Below are 13,934 nucleotides of genomic sequence, written 5' to 3' on the forward strand. Positions count from 1 at the left end.
AAATTAAAAAACAAAACAAACAAACAAACAAACAAAAAATCTTATGCAAGCTTTGGGTTTTCCAGAACCCTTCATCAGCATGATGTTAAGCAAGGGAATGTTCAAAAATGGTATCTCCCACCTTCAGTCTGAAATTGTAGAATTCATTCTACCACTTTAGTTTGCTTCCACCCAGGGCCTGAGGTGGCATGCCAGATGCTGCCCCCTTACCAGCCGATATGCCAACCTTGTTCCTCCCACTCTAGAACACAGAACCAATATTCTAAATCAGCACTCTCCCCCTTTCCACATTTTCCTCTTTGCCCCCTGTTCTTTTTCTAATCCAGGAAGTGGTAGGAGAAAGTGGAGTGGAGGCAAGTAGATGGACAGAGATGGGTGCCCTCCATCAATTTGCTTCCTAAGGCGACCACTTTAGTGTCTCATGGATGGGCAGAACCTGCTTCCACCTTATTCTGCTACATGCCAAACCTTATCCGAAAAACAATAGGCTAAAAGCCTATGATGATTTCTACATCATCATAGCAGTATTATATTAAAAAATACGATGCATTTAAGTCTGTAATCCTGTACACACTTTCTTGAGATTAAGAGCCCAATCCTATGCATGTCCACTCAGAAGTAAATTCCATTATAGTCAGTTGGGCTTACTCCCAAGTTAGTGTGGATAGGATTGCAGCCTAAATCCATTGAATTCAATAGGGCTTACTTCTGAACAGACATGCATAGAATTGCACCATATTGATCATTATTGTATTTTAAACCTCTTTAGTATTTTCATGGATTGATCCAATAGTATGGCTTATGCTGTATTGGACAATTCGCATTTTACCATTGCACATTTTTCTTGGATTCCAGCCTGTTTTTAATGTTCCTGTGTGTGTGTGTGTGTGTGTGTGTGTGTGTGTGTGTGTGTGTGAGAGAGAGAGAGAGAGAGAGAGAGAGAGGGAGAGAGAGAGAGAGAGAAATACATGATACTGCACCATATGAAATGTACAATTATATGAATAAACCAGGGCATTTGAAACCCAAACATCTCTACTTAGGTACATAATAACAGCACAGTCGCATGCATGTTTAACTGGAAATAAGTCTTTTGTTTCCAGCTAAATATGCATACAATTTTGCTGTTATTATCTTAACAGTTTCATCATAGGAATAAAATATTGATCTACCACTTGATATGTTTATCTATTGTGTTCAGTAGGGCTTACTCCCAGGATAGGCAGCATAGAACTGCTGCTTAAAAGACTATTTTGGTCATCGTCTTTGAATGGGCATTAGGTAGAGATGAACATTCATTTGCAGGGTGACCAGATGTTCTCTTTTCCCAGGACATGTCCTCTTTTTCAGCCTCCTGATAGCACATGCTGCAGACCATCCAGCGCCCGGGGCGCCCGTGTTCGCTGCAGCCCTGCCCGTGTCCCTTTAAGAAGGCAGTTCCTCCGGTCCTTTTCTTGGTGCCCATTGGAGCGCACACAAGCGCAACGTGTCCCTGTCATGGCAGCCACAGTGGGGGCTGTTCCTTGAGCCCCCCGGGTGCGCTGATCGCCCCTGCAAGGAAGAGCCAGGCTTGCCTCCCATCCCAGCACTGGGGGAGATGCTTTGACTGATGCATTTAAAGAGACCAGCAGCTGGTCTCGCCTTCTGTTTGTTCTACTTGGCTTCTTGTTTCACCAACAAGGTGAGGAGGAGGAGGAGGGAGCTGCTGCCTGATCTGTTCAGCATCACTGATACCTGGTTCCATCTGTCCCCTTTGCACAGTCTACTGGGCGTCATACATAGGAGGGGTCAGGGACTGCTTGTGTTTCCTCCCAGGTTACTTTTCTCTCCCCCTACCAGGAGGTTAAAAGCTTTTCATGGACTTTCTTTGGAGTTCCACAGCAACTGGAAATACAAGCTCAAATCCCATGCACACTTTCCTTGGAGTAAATCCCACTGAACACAATAGTATTTACTTCTGGGTGTACATGCATAGGATTCTACTGGCCTGGCAATACAGTACTAAACGGCACTGATCCTTCATTCAGCCCACCCTCAAGCCCTGTCATTGTTAACACAGGGGATGGGTGGGAAGGGACCCTATTGTGTTCTTGTCTGTGAAAGGAGAAACAAATAGTGCCTGCAGAGAATCTGTGACACAAAGCGTCCAAAAGAAGGCAATTTCCTTTTGTCTATCTGTATAGAGAAAATAGGCAATAGTTAACAGCCCGATCCTATGCATGTCTACTCAGAGGTAAGTCCCATTAGAGTCAATGGAGCTTACTCCCAGGAAAGTGTGGATAGGATTGGGCTGTATGATCTGGACATACAAATATTTACTGAACTGTGAGTATGCTTACAAAAACAAAAATGGTTAATATCATGCACAATTGCAAACAAGGGTCATGTAGGTTTTATCGGGTCCAATACAGCCTTAGGATATTCTATGCAAACTCTCAGACATTATTATGCTTTCAAATGATAAGACAGTATGAAACAGCTGCAATTGCCTCTGAATCTTCATCCTCATTAGAGACAGCCTGTAGTCCTGTTTCCCTTCATAACCACCGGGTGTCAGTTCTTAAGGTAGAATGTTTAAATCACACTCTGACAGGAACGCTTTCAAGGTACTGAACTTATTGGCTTCCTAATTTTTTTCATGTTTGACATTGAATTTGGGGATGGGGGAGAAAATCATATGGAGTTTTTTGTTTGTTTTTAAAGGCTGTAATTCTGTGCACACTTCCTTGGGAGCAAGTCCCATTTAACTCAGTAGGTCTTTCTTTTGGGGAAAATGCATTATATCCAGCCAGGGTGACCAGACAATGAAGGACAGAGTGCTTATACTGTTAAAAAAAAAATTACAGGCATTTATATACCGCTTTTCTTGATTGTCATATTTCTCCTCAGACTTTAATTCAAGGCGGTTTACATAGGCAGGCTGTTCTAAATTCCAAATGTAGGGATGTATGTTCTAAATGTAGGGATTTTTACAATTTAAGAAAGGTTCTATCTTTCAAGAACCGCATAACATTTCAGATGGATCTTTTATGGTCTGTTATCACTTTCTGGCCTCCAGATTCTTCCCATGCAGGCTGACAAGCAGCTCCTTCATCTCTCCAAGAGCAGGTGGAATAACTAAGCTGGGCTTGTCAGCCGCTTCAAGGTCTCGCTATTCACTGTGCCAGTGGCCTCGAACTGGCGACCTTCGGATGTTATCCTCAGGCAAGCGGAGGCTCAACCCTTTAGACCAGACCTCCTGCCCAGTGTATAGAACCAGTGTATAGCTCCTTTAACCAGTGTATAGAAGAGGGGATTTTGGCAGGTGTGGTTTTTTAAAGTCTTCCATGTTGAGCTGCACCTGCTAAAATTTCCTTTTCCGAACAGTGGTTAAAGGTATATGCATTGTGTCTGGTCACCCTGTACCCAGCACCACATGTTACACTCACCCAGCCCTTGGCTGAAACCTTATAGCTGAAATTCTGTTGTGATTTCATGTGCCCCTACTGGTGACTGAATTCTGTATAAGATTCAGACAAAGAGCCATTTTCTTTCCATTTCTGTAACAACTGAGGGCCCAATCCTTTCCAACTTTTCTGCTCCGGTGTATCCACAGTGCAGCCCCATGGTAAGGGAACACACGGTCTCATACCTTGAGAAGGTCCCAGTGATTGCCCCTCCACCACAGGATGCAGTGCACACCCCACTGGAATGACTGCACCAGCACTGGAAAATTGGATCGGATTGGACTCTGAGTTGTTCAGACTTTCTAGGGTCTTTTACCTTCAAAGCTGAAGACTGACAGCATCCAGAAAGCCTGATCATTTGTAGGAATATACAGGAACTAATGAGAAATGGCAGACAGAGACATTTTCAAGGCAAAACTAGTGGAGGCCATGAGAACCCAAGAATAAGGACATCACAGACTGCTTTTTCACTTCCAGCATCCAAGACAACCAGTTCAGAACTACTTTACCAAACCTGCAACTTCTGCAAGTTACAGAAAAAACATGTACATTCAATGTGATTGGTTGGCCCACCAGTTTAACAGGTTCCTTGTCTCACTGGTTTATTTTATATAAAGATTTATATACTGCCTTTCCCCAGGCTAAAAGCCTCATGCGCAAGGTGGTTTACAAGAAGGTTAAAAACATAGCTAAAGCACAGATAAAAAATACTTTGAAATTTGCAACTTGGTTAACTCAGATTGTACCCAGTAATTTGCCACTTTCAATTCCAACTGTTTATTCATGTCACGAAAAGTTTGTCTATGACAGCCTACTTTTCAAAAAAGAACAACATTCTCTTTCATTACCTGATGTCTCATAAAACACTGGTCCTTACTATAGAGTTAGCTGATAGTTTAGGTTGCAATCCTAACCAACCTTCTAGCACTGACAGAGCTGTGCCAATGTGGTGTGCACTGCATCCTGCAGTGGGGAGACAGTCAAGGAGGCCTCCTCAAGGTAAGGGCATGTTTATTACCTTACTTTGGGGCTGCATTGCTGCTAGGTCAGTGCTGGAAAGTTGGTTAGGATTGCACCCTTAGAGCCCAGTCCTGTGCATGTCTACTCAGAAGTAAGTCCCATTATAGTCTATGGGGCTTACTCCCAAGAAACTGTGGATAGGATTGCAACTTTACATAGTAGTTGCTGCTTCCATTTAGCCCTGCTTTGGATGAGGGAAAATGTCCCTATGGTTGTACTGTCCTCCAATAAGCAATTTCCGAATCCATATCAACCTCTGATATACGTAGTTACACTGCAAGCACCAGTAAGAGACGTGGGGCCCATCCTGTAGTGGGGATGCAGTCAGAGGCCTCCTCAAGGTATGGGAACATTTATTCCCTTACCTCAGGGTGGCATTGCAGCTGCATAGGTGGTGGAAAGTTGGATAGGAGTGCACCCTCCAGTGTGTTCAACAAAAGGAGTTGACAGTTCTAGCAGGATCTGTTTTGTTTTGTGACATGTGAGAATTGCTGCGTTCTTGTTGCTGGTTCAAAGCATAGCAACTTGTAAATGACCCAAGAAAATAAGGGGAGTAATAATCGCACAAATAATTCATGTGAATAAGCCATTCTTTTCTGCCACCTTCCATTAGTTCCTCTGAGTACAAATGGGAGACATTATTAATACCATTGAAGAGAAGGCAGTTAGTTGTTGCTCCATGTCAAATCTTGGTAGTCCTCTGGTCCTTAAACCTGGAATTGGTTTGAATGAACTCGGATTACTTGACTGAAGTTTAAGGTTGTTTGTACAAGGCAAAGGATAGAAGATGCTCTAGGAATTTAGAAGCTGGCAGATTTTAGGGGGAGATGGTGCGTTAAAGTTAAGAGCCTCTTAACATAAGAAATGATATGTCATTGTTTCATGTGCAATTTCTGAGGCAGAGAGTGTGTGAATGAGATTATGAACATGTCAGAAATTGTAACCCTTCATTTTTTACATGGTACTTGTGTCTGTTACAATCAACTCTTTTATTAGACCTGCATATCTTTTAATAGGATTGCCATCTGTTTCCTGGCAGAGCCAGTGTGTTTTTAATAGTTTCATAGCAGGCAGAAAATCTGTAGAGGCAGATTTTCAAGATCTATACTTTAGTTTTATGAAAAGCTGGTCCCAGTACTGAATTTCTGCCCCTCAATGGTATAGAAACTCTGTGAGGAAGGAAGGTAGTGTCATTTTGTACATGCTAATTAACCTATGGCACCTTCCTAGTAAAACAGTTGCGGACCTGGCCCCTATGCCACCCCGGGGCACAAGACCACAACATGTTGCACTCCTGGGAATACTTACCAGGCTCTGAATGGAGCCTCACGTGATGTTCCGGACTGCTCCAAAAGCATTCCAAGGTTTCTGGAGTGCTGTTAACAGTACTTCTGGTTTGCCAACAAAAACTGTTACTGTTAAGTGTGCTCCAGAGGCCTCAGATGGCTTTCAGAGTGTCTGCAGCTGCAGCTCCGAGTTTTACCTGCCCCTAGAATGGCTCCAGAGGGCAGGCAGAGGTGGCAGTGGTGGCACAGCCACACAGGGCCCAGAGGCCCAGCATCTGGGTATATTTGGGGTGCCGATTCCAAAAATGGCATCTGTTTTGGCCTATCACGTCTAGTTTTGGAGACACGGCATAGTCTCTTTAGTGAATGGTTCAAGCAGCTTCCTCATGAGGACGCCTACACCATGGATTCCTCATGAGGAAGCTGCTTAAACCATTCACTAATGAGGCTATACTATATCTCCAAAACTAGATGTGATAGGGCAAAAAGGATGCCATTTTTGGAATCAGCACCCCAAATCTACCCAGGAATTGGTGTAACGTTTAAGGAAGCAAAATGTGCGTTGGCCTGTGTTATCGGGACAACAAGCTTATAATTTCTGTAAGAGACTTTATATGTTTCTACTTCTGTGTGTGTTTGAGTATATGCTTGATCTCACATTATGTAATGTCTGCTTAATTTTATATTTGTTTTCCAGTATGTCCTGTCAGTCCTGAAATTTACATACCCCACCCTTTTCCAAGGGTAAGTATAAATTCAAAAGTAAATTTTAAAAAGTATGAATCTAATCAGTATGGAGCTGTTGCTGGTAGACTGTAAATGTTACAGTCTCATATTTTTTTCTGCATGTCCTAACCTAGAGAACGCACAGTGTCTTAGGGCCTAATCCTATGCTTTCCTGGAGGCCCCGATGGGGCTATTGAACGGGAGTAGAACCAAGGAGACCCATGTTGATTTCTGTAGTTCGGGAGGGGGTTTAAGATTCAGTGCCAGCCTCTGCCACCGTCTCGACCCCTTCCCAGGCCCAATCCTCCCTCCGGCCCACCATCCTTCTGACCAGTTCATCCCTCCCCCCAACCCAAAAAACCTTGTTGCATCTGGCGGTGATACTCACCCCACAGTATTCCTCCAATGCATCCTTTCAGTGCTGAGGCCCAGCACCGACTGGTGCTGGCCTCAGCATGGGCGCTGTGAGCTTACCACCACTGCTGAAGTGCCTTATAGCACATTTTACAACACCTGGAGCTGGCAGTAAGGCTACAGCATGGGCAGTAAATCCAATAGGACTGGGCGTTAGGCTGCAATCTGATAAACACCAATCTGGCAGTAAGTTCCATTGGACTTAGTGGAACGTACTTCTGAGTAGACACGCATAGAACTGTGCTGTTATTGGAACTCAATGTGCCTTCAGTAGGTTTCCCTCTTTTTCCTGAGGACTGCTCTGTAACTTTAATCACTGTATGACAGGCAGATGTTCAACAGCAATAATAATAATAACAAAAATAAAGTATAGAAAATAATGTTGAGTTTTACGCTGCCAGCTCCAGTAAGGCAGTATACAATTAGACGTCTCAAGTCACAGAAGAAGCCTATGAATCAGCAGTCCCCAATATTTAGTAGCCTATGGACCACTGAGGCAAAAATTGAAATTGTTGTGGACCACATGCAACCCCCCCACTCCCCTGCACTCAAAAATACAAATAATTTTTGTAGTCCATGGGGAAGTGCTTGGTGAGACTCAGGAAGTGCTGGCTGCAGCTGCAGGTGACTCATTCTCAGATCAGCGAGATGCTGGATCCTTTTTTTGCCCTGAGACTGTGGACCATTTCTTAGGGTCTCGTGAACACCTGTGGACCATGGGTCAGGAACCACTGCTGTATTCGTATAATGAGACTCTGAGCCCAAACCTATGCATAGAAGTGAGACTCATTATAGTCAATGGGTCTTGCTTCCAGGTGAGTGTGGATAGAATTGCAACCTTAGAGAATATTAACTTGAAAGAATTGTTTGAAAGTGATTTCTCGTGCTGCAATTGTAGGTGGCAGACACTAGTTGGTGGATTTCTCCTACACATTTCCTGGAAGATTGGCTGGGTGGAGATCAGCAGCAGTTCCAGGTATGTTGAACTTGCAAGACAGGAAAGATCCCGGCCTTGGTAGTACACCATGCTATTCCAGTTCATAATCCCACAGGGTATGTGTCAGCTTATCACTCGCTGGCACTTGTTCTGGGTTTTTTCCTTAATGTTGCAAGAACTGTGAAATTAAGGATGCAATCCTAACCCCTTATGTCAGTGCTTTCCAGCACTGGCATAGCAATGCCAATGGGACATGTGCTGCATCCTGCAGTTGGGTGTCACTCATGGAGGCCTCCTCAAAGTAAGGGAATATTTGTTCCCTTGCTTCAGAACTGCATTATGTCAGTGCTGAAAAGCACTGACATTAGGGGTTAGGATTGTGCCCTAAAAAAGTTTAAAACAAGCAACCCGCACAAACACTAGCTTTCTACTTGCCCACTGTAATGGGAATGTTTTCTTTAAATCTTTTATGTGCCTTCCTGCCTGTATGCAGAAGATAAAATAATAGGCCAGTGTTTCACCAAGTGTTTATTCACATGTGTGTATACTTTCCTTCCCATTGTTGTTTAACCAGCATGGCAGAGATTTCACTTGATTTTATGCATTTCTCAGTATCAGAAGCAGATTTCTCAGCTCTTGTGTACATTTCATATTAAGTGTTATTTAAAATGGAAATATCTGCATTTGAGATTTAGGAGTAGCTAAGATCACTTACTTGGGCTGCAATCCTGCGCACATTTTCCAGAGAGTAAACCCTACTGAACATGGTGGGGCTCACATCTGAATAAACATGCATAGGATTGTAGTGTTGTCTATTTTTTTAGTCAGGAAACCAGCTCAGAATAATTACTAGTTATTTTTTTAAATAAAAAATATTCATGAACACAGTATTCATGAACACTGGTCACTTGAAAAATTCAACTACAAGCAGAAGCAGCACTGTAATTTTGTTAATTTTTTTTAAATGAAAGAGATAATTCCACTAGGTGTCAGCCTAAGCAAGGCAAACATTGCCTTGAGAATTCCAGCCTCTGCATCTTTGATTAAAAGATGGAATGTAAAGTGCAATATCTCCCACAGATTTAAGGAAGGGAGAGGTGCATTTTAGAGGACATACTCCCCATAGTCCCAAGGGTGCAAATCGCTTTGAACTTTAAAGATGAATACCAATGGTTTGAACTGGACTGAACACAAACTCAACCGCTGACTCAGAATAGGAGTTATACACTTCATGTTTCACAGGCTGCCCAGTCCTAACAAGCATTGGTGCAGCTGAGCCACATGGTCTCCACTGTATCCAGCACTCATCAGGAGCAGGCTGGAGGTCTTCTCGGGGAAAGGGGATAAGATTACACTTGTTTGGGCTGTGGGGGTTTACCCCTGGGCAAAGGAACAAATGTTCCCTTTCCTAGAAGAGACCTCTAGAATTGCCTGCTCCCATAGGATGCAGTGCGCACTCCGGTGGTGTGACTGACTCTGCGGGTGGAGATTTAGTTAGGATTGGGCTGTGAAATATTTAACAACTTCACCAAACAGCATTCTAAAAAGTACCTTGTGGGGAGGCCATGATGGTTCATCCAGTTGAGGTTTGTAAGAACATATGAAAAGCTCCGCTGGATAAGACCAAAGGCCCATGCAATCCAGAATCATGTCTCTCACACCAGTAGAGCAGCTGCCTCTAGGAAGCCCACAAGCGGGAGTGAAGGACATTCTTCTCTTCCATCATTGTTTCCCAGGAACTAGTATTCCAAGGCATGCTGCCACTGGATCTAGTGGTAACACATAGCCATAACTATTAGTCACTGGGAGATACTGTAGTATAGGCATGTTAGGTGGTCACCAAGAACTATGTGATGCAGCTGCCTTGCTTACTCATGTAATGTGGCATAATTCTTATACAACACAGTGTTCACGTCGTCACGATAGGAGGCTCCAAGCCAGACCATTGTATGGATTGGCATGCAGGAGCGACGAATGCTATTGAAGCATTTCCTGTAGTGTCAGACATTCTTTTCCAGCCCCGAAAATGTTCCCTCTTGGCAGCATGGCTTCTGCAATTACATCATGGGAACAAGTCTAATGGCCTTTTCCATTGCATTTTATATGACCAGAGTGCAGATGCAAGCATTTCAAGGATTCTTGAAACTTCACACTTTGGTCAGCAATCTCTGTTTTCCACTTGAAGATCTTATTCTCAAGCTTTAGGACTTCGTTTTTCCACTGCTCAAGTGGCATTGCATGTTTTAAGTAAGCGTCTGACTTGAAGTCACCCAGTATAATTGCCTGGGTGACTTCAAGTTGCCTGTTATATCAGACAAGCCATTATGAACATCCAGGTAGGAGTAAGCCATACATAAGATGGACTGAAGTGGTAGCCTTAAGCATCAGAGTGGTTGGGGGCACTTGCCTCTGTCTTCCCACCTATTTCCACTTCTCCTCTTCCTCCTTCAACTTCCTATTTTGAAAAAGGAAGAGGAAGTATGGAGGAGATGAGAGTGGTTCTCTTATATGCACTTTCCTCCACATATCCTCTTCCACTCTGTCCCCTCCTTTCTTTTCCAGTCCAAGGACTAGGAGATAGCTCATCACCAGGTAAGAGCGCCTGCATTTGACTCTGCTTGAAACTCCAGGAGATCTTGGGCTGGTTCTGCTAATATCAATGTAAATAAGAAACTAAGATATTCTTGCATTTATTTTTTGTTTAAACTTTTATCAGATATTTTAGAGCTGCATGGCTAAACAAGATGACGTGTGAGAAATAAGAGTCTGTCATCAGATATCAATATATTTTTCCATTGATTGGAGTGCTGATATTTTTTTATTGTAGTGTAAATCAGGATACGACACTGTAAAACCCAATGTACCAGAAAAGAAAAAGCAGCTATTTTTTAATGTTTAAAAGTATACTATCACTGCAAAATAAAGTAGTTAAGGCCTTGGTTATAACACTAAACTTCCAAATCTCACACTTTTCAAAATGTGTGTAAGCAAACAACCAGAAAATCACTGCAAATGTACATTCATGTAACCTGGGATACTGAAGTCAGGCACAAGGCTGAAATATGCCTCTTGCAAAGCGCCCATCTTTCTTTGCTCACGTCTGACCAAACAGATGGTGTACATGCGTTTTCTTTCATTGAAGATATCTCCATGTAGGAAAAGAGGAGATGGACGGAGTAGTCCTGATATTATTTGTGAACAGAACCCAGCGTAGTAGTCACTGCATGTTCAATTGATGTTTTTGCAGGTCTGATGTGCTCTCATGGCTTCCAGCGTCCGCACTTTTTGTGGGCATTATTTATTCAGGTTCCAGGGCATTATCTAGATTGGTAAGATATCTGCAAATGAAATCCAACATACCTTTGTTGTTGTTTACAATACTATAAAACATTTAAATGAATGAATACATAATATTTCGCTGCAGGTGGCATCCCAAGATTAAAGTCTAATCTTTGTAAAACACTGAGTATTGAGAGGCTCTAAGCATTCCCAAATTAGAACTGGCTCTACTATGAGGTAGTCTGGGTTATCTATGTCAGGTTCCCAAACTTCTTAAATCATCACTGTCTCTGGTCTGAATGTCTTCACTGCAATGGCATAGCTGCAGGAGGGGCAGCGCAGTAAGTACTACAGGTGCTGCCATGTGCAATGTACGTACCCCCTCCCAGCTGCTGTCAGAGCCATTCTAGGCAGCAATGGAAATATGCAGACCTAGAAAACCTGAGTTCATACTCCTATTTTCCATGAACTACAAATCATGCACTCTCAGATACTCATCTGTGAAAAGGCAATAAAAATTTAAGGTTCAAAGCAGTGAAACATTATGTGCACTTAAAATGCTATGGATATTGTTCAGCCTGCAGGGGTCTTCCAGTTTCTCCTAAGAATCTAGAGCTGCCATTGGATGGCAATCATGGAAGCTTCCCTTCTGGGCCCAACTGCACTTTTAGGGATGCAATTTCCATCAGGACTGTGGTAGGAAGGGATTAAATGTCTCCTCCCTAAGCACTGTGGTCCAGTCCTAACCCCACCGTTGCATATGCTAGTTAATTTTAAAAAATGCAGGACCAAACTAGAGCATTAATGCAGCAAGTAGTTTGGTTCCACTGGAGAGATGATGGAATGGGGGAAATAGGAATATGCTCCTGCTGGCTGGCCCAAGATACCCAGCTTCCTTTTAAAATGGCTAAAGCCACAAAAAATATAATCAAAGACAATAAACATCTGGTGAAGGTTAGCTGAACTGGGCAATCTGGAGCCAATGTTGGCAGCAAAACACATTTTTCTTGGCTCTAAGAGCTAATAGCAGAAGGGAGGGGAAGGGGTGTATGTATATGTGTGTTCACTTGGCTGCTGAAAAGGAAGAATGTAAATTCTGATGTCAGCTTTCCCAAGGCAGTATTTATTTCTAGAATTTCCTATAATTGTGTTCTAGCTAGCTGAAGAGGCCTGTGTGAGATGATCTCCTCTTGACATTCTCAGTCAGAAAGAGGGATGGTAACAAGCCCAACTACAGAATGAGGAATTGTTTGCTTCATCCAATGGAGAAGCAGTCAATAGCTTGCTGTCTGTATGCCTCATGTGATTGTTTGCTTAACACTGTTTCTTGCACATCTCTAATCATTTATGCTGATTATACCCTTAGATCCAAATAGATGGTTAAGATCAACCCCCATGTTCCTTTTTAAATTTTATTTTTTTAACAGACTTTCTGCCTCAAAATAATAGGATATTCAAAAGGTGTGTGTGTATCTATATATATGTATATCTATATCTATATCTCCTTTTGAATATCTAGCTAGCTAGCTAGCTAGTTAGCTATTATATATATAATTTTTTTATATATCTAAAACAAGACATTGAGAAAAAACATCTCAAGGACACTTATCAATGCCCAATGAATCTATTTCAATCACTGCAAATTCTTTTCTGAATACAAGTGCTTTTCAAAGTTTTTACCCTCAGATGTGCTTACAAAATAAGTTGACCATGCTTGTAATAGTTCAAGTTTTCTCTATAATTTCAGTTGTGGTGCTATTCTGTCTTTGGAATGGTGAAATTTATTTGATTCACTGGAGGTAATCGATGTACTTATGTACATATTCCTAAAACAATTATGTGATGGACTTACAAGGTTCTCCTTGTTTTCTCAATGCTAAACAGTGTAGCACAGGTAGGTATACTAATAGCCTTTACCTGCAAAAAGATGCATTGTCCACTACCAGGCAACATGAGGATGGAATCCTCTCTCACTTCTTAGCCAGATGTAGCACTTAAGTGCAGTGGGATGACCTGCTCAAAACCCTTCTCCTAAATTACACAGGATGTATCCATTCACCATGGCCTCCTTCTCACAGTCCCAGATTTGCACATTACATAATTGCCACTCTTCTCCCAGAGCAGACCCAACCTGGTTGAGAACAAACTGCAGGAAGTGTTTAAATGGAGAACACCATGCCGACATAGCAGAAGTACTGTTGCTTTCTAGCAAGCCCAATCATAATTAATCTAGGCTCCTCAGAATTAGGTTACAGTTACACCATTACATGATGGAGAAAAGAGATCTCTGCAACCAATAGCTCACATATACAGGTAAAGAGTCTCAGAACCTCTCCCCCTCTCAAACTCTAATAATATAACACAAAATGATATAGCAGCAAACTGTGTGTGATATATAGATTATATAAAGGCCACCTTTCAGAGCGCGATACCATAGTCTTTCGAGACTGAAGGTTGCCAACAACAACAGTATGATGGATCTTTAACCATGGATTAGCTAGAGTAGCTGGAAATGCATTCTTCCTGATCATAGAATGTTGCTGTCAGTTCAGTGGAATGAGCAATGCACATCTGAGCTTCTCATCAAACTCATGAGAACAAGAGAAGAGCCCTGCTGGATCAGACCAAAGGCCCATCTAGCCAAGCATCCTGTTTCCCACCCTAGCCAACCAGGTGCTTCTGGGAAGCTCACAAGCAGGAGGTGACCCTCCTGCTGATCCTCCTCACTGTCTTTTTAAAAATCCTGTCCTGTGAGTTCTAAGCACTGTGTTTAGATGACAAATTTCTTACTTTGCTTACCACCTGTTTTGAACACCATTAAGCTTG

The 13,934-nt window shown here is 42.5% G+C and overlaps 1 protein-coding gene across 2 annotated transcripts in view; it reads left to right on the plus strand.

The window, feature by feature from the left end:
- The first annotated feature begins 1,478 nt into the window (after positions 1 to 1,478).
- Positions 1,479 to 13,934, plus strand: part of TMEM241 (transmembrane protein 241) — a 64,912-nt gene continuing 52,456 nt past the window's right edge. The window contains exons 1-4 of one of the 2 annotated variants that reach the window (XM_066624787.1): positions 1,479 to 1,681; positions 6,450 to 6,496; positions 7,791 to 7,868; positions 11,077 to 11,158. In XM_066624787.1, the coding sequence (XP_066480884.1) occupies positions 1,610 to 1,681; positions 6,450 to 6,496; positions 7,791 to 7,868; positions 11,077 to 11,158 (279 nt within the window). In that variant the 5' untranslated portion in view covers positions 1,479 to 1,609. The remainder of the gene's footprint in view (positions 1,682 to 6,449; positions 6,497 to 7,790; positions 7,869 to 11,076; positions 11,159 to 13,934) is intronic. The other variant, XM_066624788.1, reaches the window with a different exon arrangement.

The sequence above is a fragment of the Tiliqua scincoides genome, chromosome 4 (genome assembly GCF_035046505.1).
Source record: "Tiliqua scincoides isolate rTilSci1 chromosome 4, rTilSci1.hap2, whole genome shotgun sequence".
NCBI lineage: Eukaryota > Metazoa > Chordata > Lepidosauria > Squamata > Scincidae > Tiliqua > Tiliqua scincoides.